The 18,240-nt window shown below is 49.7% G+C and overlaps 1 protein-coding gene across 1 annotated transcript in view; it reads left to right on the forward strand.

Annotated features, from left to right (window-relative positions):
• MFHAS1 (multifunctional ROCO family signaling regulator 1) overlaps positions 1-18,240 on the forward strand; it is a 33,342-nt gene that overhangs the window by 12,613 nt on the left and 2,489 nt on the right. The window contains exons 2-3 of the mRNA XM_062574402.1: positions 15,506-15,632; positions 16,631-17,043. Of these exons, the coding sequence (XP_062430386.1) occupies positions 15,506-15,632; positions 16,631-16,634 (131 nt within the window). The 3' untranslated portion in view covers positions 16,635-17,043. The remainder of the gene's footprint in view (positions 1-15,505; positions 15,633-16,630; positions 17,044-18,240) is intronic.

The following is an 18,240-nucleotide window of genomic DNA, read 5'->3' on the forward strand; positions in this document are numbered from 1 at the left end:
CTCGACAGATAGCGAGATGCAGCTGCGTTTAGGACAGTGCATGAGGGGGAACGTTTCAAGGTATCGGTGCGCAATGCATTTGTTTTTTCCTTAAAAAGAGCTCAGCAGTTGGGGCCTCACATATACGGGAGCAAAGGGGACTGGGGTGGCTGCAAAATTTAGCAGTCCCTTTCCTTGGGTAATTCCTTGTTTCTGTCTGCGAAGTGGGGAGCTGCTCCCAGGAACAGTGCCCTTCCTTGGCAGGGGGCTTTAGTCGTGATGGGGCCGGGAGGAGGAACCAGGGCGACATCCCCGCGTGCTGGCGAGGGCATCCCTGCTGCGATAGTTGCCTGTTGATAAGTTTGTGCCACTGGAGTGGAAGGGACGGAGGGTTTTGTGCGTGTTCCCTCTCCCCGGCAGCGTGGGGCTTCTCACCCGCTCACTACACGTGTTTTTTTATTTTCAAGGCAGAGCTGCTGGTTGGGGTTGAGTGTGCTCAAGCAGAGGGTGTTCGGTGGCAGGTTTCCAAACCAGGGAGTCTGCAGCGAGCACCAGGCCTAGTTAGATGTGTTATATAACAGGATAAGTTTTCAAATCTCTCTGCATTTCTCTAATTCTTCCTTTTGAACAAACTACTACTTTGTCCGAGTGAGACTTTGACACTCTTGTTTCAGATAGCAGCACACACTGGACTGGAATATTCTCCTGTCCAAATGACCCGGGTTTAGCCAAGTGGCTAAATTTTGGAAACTTATCTAAAAAGAGCTTCTGCAATCTGACATAACGTGTCTTGTCTGCTCGCACCGTGCTCGTCCTGGCTTTGCATGGGGCCCCATGGCACTCCTGTTCGGCTCTCTAGAGTCCTGTCCTCTTGGCAGAGGTCCTCTCCACCTCGTTCCTTACTGTGGGACTCGGAGCTCGGTTAAAAAGGTAGGAATAAGCCTTTTTCTCTGATAGCAGGGTTTTGTTTTTCTCTCTAGCAGCCTGGCTGTGTAGTGAGTGCCAATGGTTCTGGATTTTACCTCCCCATTCAAATTCTGGGAGGGCAGCATAGGGAAGGTGCGGTGTTGCGCCCCCACCAAGGTAGGGAGACAACCGCATGTTTAATGGGAGCGCGTGCAGAAATCGGTCTTGGCTCTGCTTTCACAGATCTCTAATTCAGAGACCTCCTTTCGTTGTACCCGCTGTTACAGACCATAGCTCAGACATCTCGGGTTTGAAAACATTCTGCTCCAGTCGTGCCCAGCTGGAGCTGTTTGGCTTCTTGATGGCATGACAATTGTAAAAAAAGAGAAAGTTTGAAAGGTTGAATTATTTTGTCCTTTCTATTTAAGACGGCTCCTTGAAACTTTGAGCTTGTATTAGTGTCATTGACAGCTCTACTTCAGCTGGTTTCCGGCTTCTTTCTGAACATCCCATGCCTGATTTCAAGCTGAAATGGGAGTGAACACAGAGAAGCAGGATGTTAGGAAGAGATGCCGTTTCTTGCTGGCTGCCGTGCCCCCAGAGTTCTGCTGAGCAAGGACTTAATACTCTTTTAAAGCTTCTAGTGGACCATCATGCAGAAGCGTTCAGCGGATAGGAACAAGCAGGTGAAGATGGAGCTGCTATGAGCCTCGCTCTGGACCTTCGGTTGCTTCCAGATACCTTTGCCCGAGTGCATGACAGTGCTAGAGGACTGCATGAGGAAGAACGCTCGTGTGTGTTCTGTCCTCCCCAACAGCTTTGGCTGTATCTCTCCGGTGAGCCTCTGCTGTCGGGTTTTGTGTCGTCTTGGTGTTGGAGGAGAAGCCTGTGGTCTTGCTTTGGTGATGTTTTCACAAAAGCCTTAGCTGCAAGAAGTTTGTAGTATCTTAGAGGCACATGCCTGGAAGGAGTCCTTATGGCTCGTAAGTAGACGATCGCTGTTGGATCTTGGCAAGATCCTAATTGTTGTTTGTGGGCGCAAATAATTCAGCCCAGCAAGTGGCTTTCTTAGGATAAGATGCTGAAACAAATGATGAAGAGTTGAGCCTTATACAGCGCTTTTCCCAAGCAGTATATTTGTGCATATATATATTTTTTCAAAAAAAATATATATGCATGCACACACACACACACATATATATATATATATACACACATACAATATGTTATATAAATATATTAATATACATATTATATTTGGGGGGGATAAAATTGGGGGAATTTTATTTTGGGATCAGAAAATCCCCAATTCTAGAATCTTTTGTAACAGAAAATTACCAAGAGGCTTTTAAAGCTGTCTGTTATTTTAAATTTGTTCCTTGTCCTCCTTTAAAGTAAACCACTAGTTTCTCCTACAGCAAAACGGAGCCTATCACGCTCTGTTCAGCTTCGCTGCAGACGCTCTGAAGTGCGTGCATGTATATGCATAATGTTAAGAAAATGTTGCCAAACAAGGCAAGACCTGCGCGCGCCAGTGATTCACGTAGGGATCTGATAAAAATCCTTTGGGCTGAAGAGGCTGTGATGGGAGCAGGTGTTTGCTGTGTGGGTTTGGGTACCTGAGCTGGCTCCGGATGGGTAACTGATTTTGTGGCTGCTCCTTCCCCCAGGGAGCAGGTTGGACACTCGCGAGGTGGTTCTTGCCAGAAGCTTGGGCAACCTGAGTTCAGCCCTTGCCTGGCCTCAGCTCCGTTGCCGATACGACCCACTGTGTTGTCCTTGTGTGGGAAACCCACGAGCGAGCTCCAGGTGGGAGGCTTGTCTCTTCGCTGTGTTTGCTGCGCTGTTTAACTATCACTCCTCTGGGACAGCACCTCTGAGGGTTGTTAAACAGCCTCTTCTCGGCAGCTGCCCTGCAACTCAATAGTCCTGCGTGTAATCCTGCTTCTTTGGGACGTGCTCCAGCCCCATCCAAGCTTTGCTGGTGAATGCTGGGACAGGCAGTGCTTGCAAAGTGGTGGCTGTGCTGGAGATGGTGTTTCTGCTTCTTGCTCTGTGCTGCTTTATCCTCAGTTGCATAATGCAGCGTGATGCCGTTAATCCGATGGTCATTACAGAAGGATTTAAAACTCTTCTTAATCAGAAGTCATTTTTAATAAAGCTTCGCCTTGCTTGGAAGGCTGTTCTGTTGGCCTGCATGGTCAAGAAAAATGCAGGACTCCAAGGGGGTGGCAGGGAAACAAGAGCATGGGGAAGGGGCGTAGGTGCCTCTGGTAGTTGGGCAGGTGCTGGTGAAGTCCCAAAAATGCAGAACACGTTTAAACTAGCACCAACAATAAAGGCTGTTCCTAATCCAGTCTGGCTCGTGCTCCTCCTTTAAAAACTCTTTCCAGAATACTGGTGGTCCTCCTGAGCCTCGTGCGTCTTTCAGAGCAAAGTGTGATTCTGGGTGAAATGCGGGAGAAGAGGGGATGCTCTTAGCTTGTCTCTAATGACATTTTGTGTGAATTTGTGTGTGGTTGCCCGTGGTTTCTTTGGCTGTCACTGTGCTTTTGTATTGCAGAAAGTACCCTGGCTCTTTTTAAAAACACACGGTCTCTGAAATGTGCTGTCTTTCCCTCCTCTGCACCGGAGTCTTTTGTCCGCTTTTCCTGTGGAAACCATCTGAAGCTGCCCTGTCTGTTTTAACTGCCCTTTGGAGAAAGTCTGGCTCCAGGAGTCAGAGCTCCAGCTCTGATAGGTGTTTCATCCTGCCAGTTCCTGCTTTCCCGGTCCTGATAGTCCTCATGCTTGGGGTCTCTTGACCAGCTGCTTAAGGTTCTCCTAAGTCTTCTCTCTCTGTTCAGTACGAATAAAGGCATGGGAATTGTTGAAGTTACTTCTTCTGAAGGGCCCTCTGGGAGCAGAGTGGTGCAGGCCGTGTCCGGAGGAGAGCCAGCCAGCTTGTGGTTCAGGTGGGACGATGAAACACATAAAGAAGAGGGAGCCAGGACTGTGTAACAGCGACATTGGGGAAGAAGCGCATCAGAATCATCCTCCTGATGGAAAGCTACCTGGAGGAGAAACTGGAAATAACACAAGTTTGTGGAACAAATAGACCAAGGAGGAGTTCGGCTCTGTTGCCGAGCCATGTGGCGGAGCACGTAGCTCCTGAGCATGAGGACTGATGCAGGGTAATGGAGAAGATGGTGGAGGAGTGAAGTGTCTTCTTAGAAAGACTGTTGCCTCTCTGCTGATGAGTTCTTTACAGCCTTGCTTCTTGCTCCTTCAGGGGCGAACACGACTGCTGTGGGAGTTCTTAACATCAAAGAAAGATGGTGCAATTTATTGTTATTTTAGGGCACCAAGAATCCCAAATGATGTGGCGTTTTTCAGGCAATGAACTCTGCAGGAGTTAAGCAGCAAAGCTGCTGTTGCTAAACTTGCATACTGTACCATTTTGGAAGGCATTCCAATGGCAGAAAAAAATAGCAGTCAGAGGCAGTAAAACAGTCTATAATATGAAGTCCATAAATTCCCCATTTTCAGCGGGGAAAGTGTGTGTGCATAAGCAAAGGCTAGTTATTTCCTTGATTACAGCTGTTAGTTGTAGTCACCTGTTTAGGGAATGAGAGGGTTTGGAAAATGATTAAATGATCGGAAATGTTGGGGATTCACTGGAGAAAAAAAAAACATTTAAAAGATTAGTCCTCATCCCTTCTGGAAAAGGGGACAAGTAGAAAGAGATTTTGTAAAAGCTCTTCCTAGTAAGAGGACAAACAGGGCTTTGTTTTTGACCATTCAGCAGGGCAAAGCCAGCAACTCACTTAGACTTCAAAGACAGCAATTTTGGTACTAATAGAAATACTTTAAATCAAAGGGCTGGAGAGGATTTAAAACAGCATGTTCTCTACTTCTGCTGGCACTGGGAAATCCCTGGCTCTGATCTCTTTGGAGTGTGCTGCTTGCATGCTGCCATGTGCCCCAGCAAGGCTTTTACTGAAGACACGAGTCCTACAGGTGAGACCAAGAGAAGGGTTGGCCACCGGCTTTAGTGCTTTGTCCTGATTTCTGCTGTGTTGCGTGGGCTGTACGGCCAAGTCAACATCACGCTCTGACAAGAAAAACAGTTTGACCTAAAACCAAGCTTGGGAAGCTTTGGTATAAGGGAAAAAAACTAGGTGCAGAGAAGCAAATCATACCCTCTTTCTTTGTAATTAATTAAACTTCTGTGGTTGTGCAGGTTCCTACTCTGTACCTCTTATCAGAGTGTAGTTATTAACTAGCAGAAATTTGCAGGAGAAGCAGCAAGGAGGCATTTTGTTATGTTCAAATTAAGCATGACTCTAGAATAAATTCTGTAATGGACAAGTACCGATGAAATCTCACGGTGAAGTGGCGTCAAGAGAACATAGTGTTAATACATTAAAATGGGGCTTCTGTGCCTTGCCTTTAACTTAAGGGCAAGTTTAAATTGCTGCAATTAACAGATAAAAGACTTCTTTTATCAAACATTTGAGCACGAATGGGAGTTACGGCAATCCAACTTTGTTTGTTAAACCGGTAGGATTATGAAGGGAAAGAATGTGAATTTGTGCCTTTGTTTAAATGGGCTCCCTGGTGAACAGTCTACTGGGAGAGCTGTGAGTAGAGCTTTAGAGGAGCTGAAGTTACTTTTGAGGTGAGATGCATGCACAGTATACCTCTGCAAAGGATCTAGAAGGCAATGCTTACCATGCCAGTTAGCAAAATAGCTTCTTCCATTCAATTCAGAGTTTGTTGAACCTGTTTATTTAAGCCTTGGAATGGGCCTAAGGCAAGAGCAGTTCATGGAGTCAAGTTACTTTTACACAGGGAGAAGTTTATTTAATCTCAGGAAAAACCGTTGGACAATGCAGGTATGTACATGTCTTTCACATGCATTTTTGGATTGTTTTGTCTTTTTCTTGGCTGGCAAAAGGCAGGTGATTCCAAGATGAAGGCTGTTATGGCAGAACGAGGAAGGCTGCTGCAAGGGAAATCGCAGGTCTTCTGCTTCTCAGCCAGACTTTGCTGAACTCTCATTGCAGATGGAGGGACTGGGTAATCTGGATCCTGCCTCCAGCCGTGACTGTGTGGGAGGGGTGAGAAAAAGTGAAGTGCATGAGACACTTGTCCATAATATTCTCCTAGCCTTTGGGTATTTTCAGCTCAGGGGGTTGTCTCTTTAGTAGTGCTTAGACGGTCTCTTCCAGTTACTTTTCTGGTCTCTTCTTGAACCCATGTGAACCTACTGAATCTATCATGTAACGCAGCAAGGAGTTCCACAGATTGTGTCCGCTGCGTGGTGGTGACCCTCCTCTGTTGATTCGCTTTGCGTGAGCTGGCCTCAGCAGCGTTTGATGCTTCCCAGTCCCTGTGCTGGAGCAGGCGAAAAGCGATCGGCCAGTTCTGGTCGAAGCAGCCAAGCTGTTGTGAGAAAGACGTCTTGCAGGCTTGCCTAATGCTCTTCTAAATTTAGCAGAGGCTCAGGCTGGGACAGTTGCAGCCCCAGCCTTACGCAAGTGTAAGGCTGGAAGTCCCCAGGTCTGAATCTTTTGAGTTCCCTGCCACCCTGGTCCCCTCCTGCAGTTCACCCTTTGCCCTGCTAGCTGTTAACATGTTGAGATCCAAGTGTGGAGAGCCAGAGCTAGCAGGATGCAGACCATTCCTGGCGACTCCTTGCAGACCTGGGGGAACCCATCCTGCCTTTTAGCTTTCTATTGCATCGCAATAACGGCTTCAAGTGAGCTCTTTGAGGCCCCTTTTCCCCCTTCTAAGGGGGCCTGCAGCATGCGATCCATCTGTTTGAAAGAGAAGGCTCAGCATCTCCTCTGAGATGGGGGCGTACGAGCTTTAGGATTGCCGTTTGGAAAGAGGGGCCTCCGGCTGGTGGGAAGTGTTGGCCTCGCTGCCGCTGGCTCTCCAGCAGTTGGGTGAGCTCTGCCTGCATGGTTGTGCCTCGCTGTTGGTGGGTCAGAGCAGACAGGCTGGGGGATCTCTGCAGCTTTCTCTCTAGCTGGTCCCTTGTGTTGGCAGGATGAGAAAGTGCTCGTGGCTCTGTGCCAAAGGAGGTGGCATTAAAAATAACCAAAAGGTAAATTTGGGGCTTGGTTACTGAGTGCCAGCCTGTTTCTATTTTGGGATGAAGATGACTCACCCTGAGCTCATTACACTGTGACTCTTCCTTAAAATGCCTTGACAGTCGATTTCGTTCCAGCTAATAAGGTCCTAAAATGTTAATGAAGCAAATCAATTTTTCATGGCTTTGTATTGCAGTCATCTGAAAGTGCTGTGTTGTATTCTGCTGAATCCAGGACGCTTTTTTAGGGCATAAATTAGAAGGGCAGCAAAATACTCAGCAATTTGGAGGATTCCTTGGTTGCATTTTCAATTTTCTGCAGTCTCCTCGTGCCCTCCCCTGTTTAGGATCAAAAAATCACAGCATACCCTCCTTATGGCAATTCTCCTACTAAGATGATGGTGTCACTTGATGTAAATGCTCTTTGTGCTCAATATTTCATGAGGTGCGGAAAGAGGAGAGGTGTCGCGTGCTTTGTGTGCACACAAAGCTCAGCTATTTACACTGGCTTGGGAATTAGGTAAGTGCCACCCTTTATTTCTCCAAGTACTTGCTTCAGACTGTCAGATAGTGCTAGAAGCTTCAAACCTTCCCGGCTGCTCCTGGAGTTATCTTGATGGGTTTATTTTGATTTGCTGTTGCTCTCTCTATTCTTGCTTTGTGAGTATGGTGAGAGGAAGTATTGAAATGTGTGGCTTGGGAAATGTGTTTAGAAACGGAATCCAAAAAATTTTTTAACAGTAATTAATTCGTATGAGCTTGAGAAAGGGATAATTAATATTTAGGGACAAGCAAAGAGTTTTCTGAGTTTCATAAAGTTGGCCTTTGTACTGCAGCACTTGTAAGAAGTGATCTCAAATGACTCATTTCATGGAAGTTAGTGGGTGAGATATAAATCAGCGTTTTAAATGGTTGCTGCTGAGTTGAGCGTCAAAAGTACCATCCGCCTGACTTTCGCACCTGAAGGAGCGTTCAGTCTGATGCCAAAGGTTTCTCGGGGCTTTTGCAGCCACTGAGGTGTGTCGGTGTCCTCTTTTTTTCCCCCATCTAGGGAAAAACTGCTTGGGCTCTAGCTGAGCAGAGCACCTACCTTCAGCAGCAAGCCTGGGGCTCCCTGCCCTGGGGACTGAGGTCTCCAGGTCCTGAAATGTCACAGGGCTCTGGGTCAGCGGTAACAGAGGGGAACGGCCTTTCTTGAAGGCCTGAAGTGCTTTGCGGTTACTTGAGATGGAAAGCCTGGTGCACGTTACGGGAGCGGTGGCCAGAAGAAATACGGGCCAAGGCAGCCGTGCTAAGAAACTAGCCGTACATCTGCAGACCCTCATAAGGCTGTGGGGACTTGACCCCATCAATGGTTATGTTTTAGGCTTGTTTTTTTTTTTTTCCCTGTCAGGGGCTGAGTACCGTTGGGAAGTGTGGTGTGCAGTGAGGACGCAGAGTGGCGTGTCTGTGAAACACAAGCCCTTTTCGGCCCACGCGGACCACACCGTGGCCAGTGCAGGTTGTGTGGCCCCTCCGAGCAGGGCAGGCCCCGTGCTGCCAGCGATGGTACTTCTCCACATCCCATGGAGCGATTTGCGGGGAGAGAAGCAGTAAATCTTGCGGAGGTGAAAGATCTGAGAAAGGCTCTGTCAAAACCTGGGGGCTTTGCAGGTTTCAACCCAGGGTGGGCTTGAGAGAATCGATCGAGAGCAGTAAAAGCAAACCAGGATGAGGAGGATGGGAAGGGCGGACTGGGAGTGCAGAGATGCTGCAGCTCAAACAAGGCAGTCATTCTGTTCGTGCTTGACCTAGACCTGTCGGCTCCAAGTTGAAAAGCCTCTCAACCTGCTTCCAAATGCACCAAAGAAGTTGTTTCATGTTTCTGTGGTCTGGCATGAATTAAGAGTCTTGATAGAAGAGCTTCCTGTGCAGCCAACTGGGAGAAATCATTCAAGGTCAGCTATATACATGTCCATGGCCAGAGCCGTTAGGCTTAGAGATGTGATGTGGGCTTGAACGGCCCCTGGTGCTGGCGGTGCAATAGCTGCAAAACTTGCCTGTGCTTTGGAGCTAGGTCAGCTGGGGCTCACCTGCCCTTCCAGGCAGGTTGAGATGCTCTGGAGCAGAGCAAGCTTGCAAGAGGCTGCCCTGTGTCTGAGGGAGAAGTCATTGCTGACACCTCTGGCCCTGACAGCCTTAAACCTTTCAAAGGAGAAATGGGAGATGGGATCGGTTCCTCTTCTACATTTTGGAAAGCTCTGTCCCTCTTTCTTATTTGCTTTCAAACCTTCCTTTTTTTTTTTTTTTAACTGTTTAATCCCAGGCTGATTTGTTCCTGAGCGTGTGCTTTACCTGATGGCTGGCTCTGCTCACCAGCTTCCTGCTGCACCAGTTGGTGCCCATCAGCAGAGCTTTCTTCTCTCTTCCTTTCTCCATGGTGGTCTCTCCCACTGGAGCACTTAAACAGGCTTGTTTATTTTAAGCTCCTTTAGCCAGGACTGCTGTGTGAGATTTATGAAATTCTGTCCGTTATCTGGATTTTGGCCCTGTGCTGCTCCGTTTCGTGCTGTCTCCTGCTTCGAGCCGCTTTGTTCTCGCCGTGGTTGCAGCCAGAGACGTATAGCCTCAAGTGAGAAAAGAGAATGAAGTCCCAGCTTGGAGATCTCTACCCAACCCCCAGCTCCAAGCAGGGCCAATGCTACAGCTAGATAAGGCTGTTCAGGGCCTTGTAAATAAATCAAGGAATATGCAGAGCTTCATCTTTCTGGGGAATATTTTTGTGCATGACTTATCACTGCTGTGAGGAGTGTATTAAAAATTCATACCAGCACAGAGCAGTGTTTTTTAGGCAGCAGTTAAAAAAACAAAATTATGCATTGTGCACAGAAACATTTGCAGGAAGCAACTCATTTGATAGGTTTCATCTGAGCTGAGAGTGGCCAAGACGAGATCTGAGTGGTGCAGTGTGGAGGTAGGCTTGGCGTGAGATGCCATCTCCTTGCCCCTTCCTTCTGCCGAGCCTAAAGGCACGACCACGGAGGGCTGCAGAGAGAGACGTCACGAGCAAGGATTATTCAAAGCAGACTTGACAGAAAAGCAATTGGAGCTGAGATGTAAAGCCTGTCTCCTGCCGCCCCCACTTGCCGCTGCTGGTGTCTGAAGGCCTTTAGCGTGGAGGAAGGGCAAGGGGGAGACGGGGATTTGGAGCAGGAGAGCAAACGAGTAGCGGGCTGTGAAAGATGTGCGGAGGGATACGGTCGGGGCGGCTCCAGGGCACGCTGTGAAGCAAGGGGGGCGGCTGTGCATAGGGACAGCTTGTTTTTTAGCCATCCTACGCCCACGTAGTGAAGTGCGGCTGTTACCTTCGAGGCCCCGAGTGGGCTGAAGGGAGAGAAGGATGCGAGCAGCGCTGGGCCTGGAGTCCTGCTCGGCTGCCATTTGCTGGCTGTCCTAGCAGAGCCCGCGACACGGCAGTGGGAATGTCGGCACGAAGACGAGAAATACTGTCAGGCTGATCCTGTGCAGATGTGTTCTCCGAGCAGCTCGGAGAGAAATGAGTCAGCGTGGGAGGTCTGGGCAAAGCCTTTTGCCCCTGAGCCCTTCCCATAGATCATCGACAGTGTAAGTGGGAGACTTTCCGCTCCTTAGCGTGTCCCTGGCAGTGGGAACCATGTAGAAAATGCACAGAAGGTGAATGGCCTGGGTAGGTTTTTGCTCCAGCATGCAAAACCCTTCTCTCTGTTAGACAGCCAAGTAGGCTTACAGCTGGGACTGTCTGGCTGCCAGCACGGAGTAACCCAACTCTTCTGCAAGTACTTGCTTTTCTTGCTGTCAGCTTCCCTCTTAACCCTCTGATTCGTCATGGATATCTGACATTTCATGGGTATTTCCTAAAGGCCAGAGGCACACGCTTTGCAGTGTGCATGAGTCTCGTTGCTGGCACGCGCTCTGAGGGGGAGGGCATCCCACCCCAAATCGCAGTAAACGAAGGGTAGAAAGAATAACAAGCCTGGCTCTTGGTGACCACAAATTGTATACCTGCCTGTGTCTGTGCTCCTGGCCCACGTGGCAGCAGAAATCGAAACGCCTGCTTCCGGTGAGCTGCTGACGCCGCTGAAGCCAAGGAGACCCCTTCTAGTAGCTCTTTCGTCACGGCCCAAGCTTCGCCCCTGCCTTTGCACGAGGCTAGGCTTGCCCACGCGTAGCAGCACCTCGAAGGGCTGAGGGCAGCACGACTCGCTCGGCCCTTATCCGAGCTACCTGCCCCGAGGAGCTGCTAAGCAATAAAGCAGCTGTGAACTGGAGAGGGGGGAGGAGAAAGCCTTGTGTGTCACCAGGTATAAGATGGGATCTTTCTCTGCTGCCTGGTGGAGTTTCTGTACTGCCTTATGCCACAGCCAAAAACGGCTGTGGCAGCCTGGTGAGAAGCCTTCAGTATCTGTGTTGGAGTTAGTGCGCTGTGCAGCACAGCTTGCCTGATGCTGGAGATAAGTTTCTGTATGGAGATGCTGGAAGAGTGGTCTGACATCTCTTTGCAGCTGCTTTTAGCCAGGCCTGGTGGGATACCTTCTCATACCAACTGAATTGGGACCTAGATGCATCTAAAAACTTGACCTTGGTCAGCAAGGCTCTGGTATAAAAGTGCCTTTGCAAACAGGGCTCATTCCTAAATCAGCTAAGCAATTGCGGCGATGCAAAGTCATCTCCTGGAGGATGGGGTTGTTCTTCAAAAATCCCCATGTTACTCTCCAACCTTAAGACAAAGTAATTGGAGTTTTGATTGAGACCTTAATGGCTTCTGCGTAAGCTAATGTTAAGACAAAGCTGCTTTGAGAGCAGGAAAAGCTTTGTGTTTTGTCTGTATGCTATTGCAGGAAAACCTTTAGAGGCAGCAGGCAGAACTGAGGTTTCCAGTAAAATTTGTGACATGCTCGTGAAGGAATGTGCTATCAAAATACAGATTGGCTGGCTAAAATACACAGGGCAGGACAAGTGCTGCAAACATGGGCTGCTCTAGCTGCGTTTAGACATATGGTTAAATGAAGCAAGCACTACCACATGCCAGAGGTTTTCCTTTTCTATCGGTGAAATGATTTATTTGATCTTCTCTCCAATCCTGCCTCAGCCCTGACGACTTATTTCTCAGCTCCTGCAGTTTAAATAATTTCCGCGTAGAAACGTGAGGTTTCTGAGCCTGAAGAGTTACTTCCAAGCATTGTTACAGTGCTAGTTTGGAGTTAGAGCTCTGAAGACGACCTCTTGCAGTGGAGTTTGTGCTATGCTTTTATTTTAGCAGTGATGCAGCATCTCGTTTAGGTAGGTATGGGTGGTTTAGCACTGTGTTGAGCTTGTGCAGCAAACACTGCTGTTTGCAAAGACAAGAGAACCAGAAGGCTGTGATGGGAAGGCACTAGGACACAGTGAAATTCCCTAAATAGGAGGGCTGGGAACTGAAAGGATGTACAGCTGAGCTTCTGCCAGCATCAGCGCGAATCTGGTAAGGCACCGTGTGAGCCGAGTTCACTGTATCCATTGATTTAACGAGCTCCTGGCAGGATCAGAGCTCCTGTCTCCTATGAAACAACCTATTTGTGCTGGGATGCAGCTGTGATTCATGCCCTGACTTGAGGGAAATGTTGAGGAAAGTCTTTTGGGGAGCAACAAGAAAGTGGAGGGGGCCTGGAAAGAGTGTGGATGAGGCAGGGGGCAGAGCGAGGCGAGCTTCATCCCCGAGGCCAGGCTTGCTCTCCTGCGTGAGAACACACCAAGTTTATTCCGCCTTTCCTCAGCCTGTTAATATCCCTGGGACCTGCACGTCCAGTGCCTCGAGTCAGCTGCTATTGCAGTTATCCGTGTGCAGTTAATACAAACCTTGCTCTTTGGGGTGGAGCCTGTAGTTTCCTCGCTGATGGATTTCTTTTGAAGGTCGCAGTGCTCAGGCCCTCGCCTGGGGCTGCTGCAGTTTGCAGTTGCGCAAAGCCCAGCACCCTCAGGCTCGCAGAGGCATCGAAGGCAACCTTCAGGGAAAGGTAAAGCTGTAAAGAAAAGTGCAGTTGATTGAAGGGCTTTGGGAAGGGGCTTGCCTGTTTCACCCTGCAGCCGTCTTCTCTGCATGAGAAATCTCCCTCTAAGGATTCTTGAAGTGGGGAGATGAAAACGGGAACGAAGGCTCAAGCAGACAGACCAGTCTTTCTGCCCTCCTGTGCTTTATGATCTAAGGATATATTAGCCCTGACTTCAAAGTGCGTAATGGTGCACGGATTTCATTTTCAGCCTGGACTTTGGAACCTGGGAGTCACCAAGACGCGGACCTGGGACTTTGTGGTGGACACGTTTGCTGGGACGTGGCGCCACTTTCGATGTGCGATGGCTCATGTAATTGAGGATGCCGCCTTGCAGAGTTAATTTTGAATTGCAAATAGCATCACGATCCTTCTGTTTTGGGGAGACGTGTCTGGGTGGCTTAAAAGCTGTTCTGGCGCTTCAAGTTTGAGTGTGGGTGTGAGAGCATTCAAATCAAACGTGAATTCAGAGTGAGAGCTGTGCCGGTGAACTGGAATTGCTGGCTCCAGAGATGGGGTGTCTCTCAAGAACAGGCGTGTGCATGTTCCCCACCAAACCTTCCCCTCTGCTGCAAACCCTGATGATACCAAATTATGTCTTCTGGACATTTCAGAAGGCGCAACGGCTTTCAGATCTACTTTTTTAATAAAACGGGGAGAGAAACGGTGAAGGGGAGAGAAGGGACATTGACATTTGGGGGGGGTCCCAAGCGGCAAGGCTGCCTGTTGGCTGCACCACCACTGGCCAAGTGGGCAGTAGTTCTTGGAAGTGTAATTTCTTTTGGGATTTTCATGGAGTGCCTGGCAATCAGATCAGAAAGCTGGGAGCCAGATTTCCTACGCTAAGCAGCAGAACGATTTATCATGGCATGACACCTCTGCCTAGGGCTGCTCAGCACCTCCGTGGGCAGCCTCGGCAGAGGAAACGAGCCCTTGCTGGGCACGGAGGCTGCCATCCCGTGCTGCTATTAAGAGCAGATCCGACCTGCCACCTTGGTGTCAAGAGAGACCTCTGGTGCTGCTGGGTGCCTAAGGCATGGCTGGATCTGTGCCGAGGAGGTGCATGTTGATGGCTGTGGGAACTGCCCTGCTGGGGACTGTCAGGTTTGGAAGCGGAGCGGGGAGGAAATTTGAGTTGCTGTGAGCCAGTTGGCTGGGAGCTGGCTGTTCCTTGGAGCTGGCCACATCTTGGCACTTAGCTTTCTCATCTCCCTGTGCTTCTTGCCCTGGACTGCACGCTGTGAAGGTGCCTGTGGTGGAGCTGCCAACTTGGTGCTCAGATGACAGAGCTGACGCAGCTCATTTAGTGGAGGAAGAACACGTGCCACAAGAGCCCCTGCCGCTGCTCCTGACCTATGTTGCTTTGGGAAGGGAAGAGCTGGATTTGCAGACTCAGCAGAATATCATGTGGCCTGCGGCCCTGATGGGAAGCAGTAGCAGTCCCGCAGCAGCTGTGGCAAGTCCTCCCAGGGAAAGGGGACTTAGGGAATCCTCCTGTGTATTTTTAGCCACTCTTAAATACTGTTCTGGCAGCTGAAAACCGTGGAGAAGGAGGTACCCTGTGGCAGGCCAGCTGTTGCAGAACAGCAGGGTCTCCCCAGCTCCTGGCAGCTCCCAGAGGGGCAGCTCGGGAATCACTGTACTAGAGCCAACAGCTAACCAGCTGAATCAAGCAGAGTTGCTTGGGGATGGGACAGGAGGTAACAGGAGGGTTTAGAGGACATGTACGCTTGTCCATGGCTGGTTTGAGGTCCTTATTAGACTTCTAAGAAGAAATGCATTTAAAATGATGGGAAAAAGCATGTCTGTGGCATCCACTCCTTGGCTTAGGACAAAGAAGGTGTTTTTGTCAGAGTCTTTGTATCATCCATCTACTTGAACTGAAGGACAGCTGCTTTTTGGGTAACCTTATGGGTTTGGATGGCCATAGTACACAGATGTGAATAACAAAGCTTGTGCGTGTGTATATATATATATATGTATACACACATACATACATATATGTATATCTTTGTCTGTCTACTGGTCTGCTGATACTGTGGATCAACTTCTTCCCTTTCATGGAGCTTGAAGGTAAATTTCTAGATCCCATCTGCCCCCATACCCTAATTAAAACACCTACTCCTAAAGCCTCCATCTCATTGGGCTCAGTCCCAGACGCTATGAATTGCAGCAAGTCCCTGAGGAGCTCTCAAGTCTGTCTGCAATGATACAAAGCAGAGACGGAAAGGATGGCAGATGTTGCTTTTGTTTGGAGCAGCGTGTCTCCGAGCTGTAATCACCAGGATGTTCACCATGGTTACGTGAATGAGACCTGCTTGGGTTGCAGGACCAGCGAGCCCTGTGAAGCTGCTTGCTTACATTGGCCATGGGTGTTTATTTGGGGGGGTGGGATAGAGGGGGAGAAGGGGGAAAAGGCATGCCGAAAGGAGGCATCCTGCAGAAACTGCCTTCCTTGTGCTTAAATGTTTTCATTCTTTTTTTCTCTAATTCACAGGAGAACTGCTGAGTCAGCCAAGACCAGAGGGACTGACGGAGATCATCTGTCCCAAGAATGGCAGCGAGCGAGTTAATGTGGCCTTGGTTTACCCCCCCACGCCTACTGTCGTCAGCCCTTGTTCCAAGTGAGCTCTGAAAGCAGACCCCCATCCCCCTGTCAGTACGCAGCAGAAAGCCTACGTAAAACATGCCCTCGCTGAGCACTTTTATTTATTTATTTATTCCTTTTTGAAAAGTAGCAGCCACGCAGCCTGGGGACAGCTCTAATTATTTGTGGATGTAGACAGCCTGCTCAAAGGATAAGAGGCACAGCAAAGTGGGACGCGCTGTTCCCTGAGCTGTGTTGTGGCAGATGCCAGGCACGCACAGCAGGCAGGGGAGATCACAAGATAATATGTGCACAGATAGCTTTAGGTAGGAAGGGGCCTCTGAAAATCTCAGTCCACCTCCTGTTCCAAGCAGGGCCACCCTCACAGCCAGGTCAGGTTGCTTGGAACATCATGGAGTAGCACAAGGGGATTTGGCAGAGAGCTTGGAGGAGCAAGCCTGGTGTCTTGTTGGTGGCTGGCACTGTGGCATCTGGATGCCTGTTACTTCACTTTGGTATCTGAGAGTAGCTTTGGATACTGTCCTCTCTGTTCAGTCCCCTCCTGCCCCAAAACAAGCTCAACCTGCCTGGGTGATGGGCCACCGTTGAGCTGTGTGCGAAGGTGACCTTGAAGGACCTGACTAGGGCAGGGAAGAAGATAGCTGCCCTGATGCTGAGCCACAGGCCACAGCTATCTGTGCGTTTTATCCTCCAGCACGTGCACTTGGCACAGCATGTTTCTAATCCCAGGTTGTAATCTCAGTCATACAGTGCTCTCAGGCCCATCCCCTGCATTTGTCTTCCTGTCCTCCAGCCTGCCCTCAACAGTGTGTCTAGCAGGAGCATCCCAGTTTCATAGTTGCTCTGCTGGCAGGACACTTGCATCCTTGAAAAGGACTACTTTGTTTTAAGGACCTCACCCTCCCCTTTTAGCAGTCAAGAGAGAACAGTGTGTCTCAGGCTATTCATCACAAGTCCTATAAAAACCCTGCTGTTCATGGTACATTACTGTTTCTCTATCTTTTCATCTTCCAGATAAATTGGCAGTGCTGGTGTCGAAGGTTTTCCACCAGGCAGAATGTGGCTGATGCTCTACAGGGCTCCTATCTTCTCTGGTTGCAGAGTTGCATGCTGACAGGGATCAACGGGACTTTGGACTCTGAATCGCTGCAGGGGACAGCTCCCAGGTGGGGGCCTTGGGGCTGGAGTGGACGCAGTCACCTGGCGATTGGGGACGACGAGGCACAAAGCAAAACGACTACTCCACTGGCCAAAGGGGAAGCACTGGGGATAGGATTCTGTGGACCCACTGATTGTGTGTTAAAAAACCCATCTGGATCTCACGATGAATGTAAAAGTGTTCTTGGTACCATTTCATTTGGACCTGCTTGGAGGAAAGTCTCTTGAAATGAGCTGTAGCGGCATTCCCTGGATTTATTCCTGGACAAGTGAGTGCAGCAGTTGGCCAAGGCTTTGGTGGGGAGCGGGGGTGTGGTTTGGTGCCATGAAGCCTTTGAAATGGGTCCACTGCAAAACAGCTGGCTGCATCCCAAACAGCACCTGTGGGTGGTGGCCTGGGAAGCGGGATGAGAAGCAGGCTGGGAAGTATATCCTGACATGCGTGTTCACAGGAGGTTCACACACCAGGATGTGCTGTAATCGGGCCGGGATGGGAGAAGGGCAGACAGTATTCTCTGGATACTTGCCGTTTCTTGCTTGTTACTAGCACTGGCAGCTCGTGCTCTGCAGCGGCTGGATGCTTTGGGGTTGCTAATGCAGTGCTGTGCGTGCACTGTGGCCACTGGGACTGCAGAAATCTAGTTGTGGGTCCTCCTTTTAGCAAAACCACCCAGGCAGCTTTGTGCAGAGACCTAGTGAGGCAGTGTGTGGTTAGCGCAATGCAATCTGGCCTTGGTGCCCTGGGGCTGGTCCTGGCACCTGGGCTTGGTGGGTGGCTGTTCTCCCTGCGCCAGATGGGGAAAGGGCAGTCTGAGTGCTGGCACCGCAGTGCTGGCTTATGCCCTGTTTGAGGTCTTCTGAGATGTTGCTGTCAGTTTGTGCCCTAGAGCTGAGCGCCAGGAGTTGACTGCACGAGCTCTGTTCCACACAGACATCGGATCTGGTGTAAATCGGCCCTATGCTGTTGAGATGCTGTGTGGTGCTGGCTGAAATGGAAGCAAGGCGAGCTTGGCTAGAGGGGTGTCTGTGCATCCAGCACCCTCTGCAGGCCAGTGCCAAGAGAGTGGGGCCCTGGCCAAAGGCGCAGACGCATTGCCTTAGGAAGGTCAGTGCGAGCCTGTGTTTGCTGAGGGGAAGAAGCTGGATAAGGCTGGGGAGCCAGAACACTTTCCAGATAGAGCAAAGTTTCCCTGATTTCTGTGAGCTGAGCTGCTTCTGTTGTATGCCAGCACTTCCAGAGCCAGGATGCTGTTGCTGGACCCTGGAGCAGATTTGAGAGATGAGGGAGTTAAAGTGCTTGTTTAATGTGCAGCTCCTAGTCCTTGGGGCTGTGAAGGAGCCACCCTGGAGGGAGGTGAAATATCTCTGAACAGGGAAGTAGTGTTAGGAACCTCCTTTTGTCTTGAGTCTTGCTGCCCAGGAGTCACGGAGAGCCCTGATACAGTTAGAGCTTATGTTGGAGCATT

The sequence above is a fragment of the Rhea pennata genome, chromosome 4 (assembly GCF_028389875.1).
Source record: "Rhea pennata isolate bPtePen1 chromosome 4, bPtePen1.pri, whole genome shotgun sequence".
In the NCBI taxonomy this organism is placed as follows: Eukaryota; Metazoa; Chordata; class Aves; order Rheiformes; family Rheidae; genus Rhea; species Rhea pennata.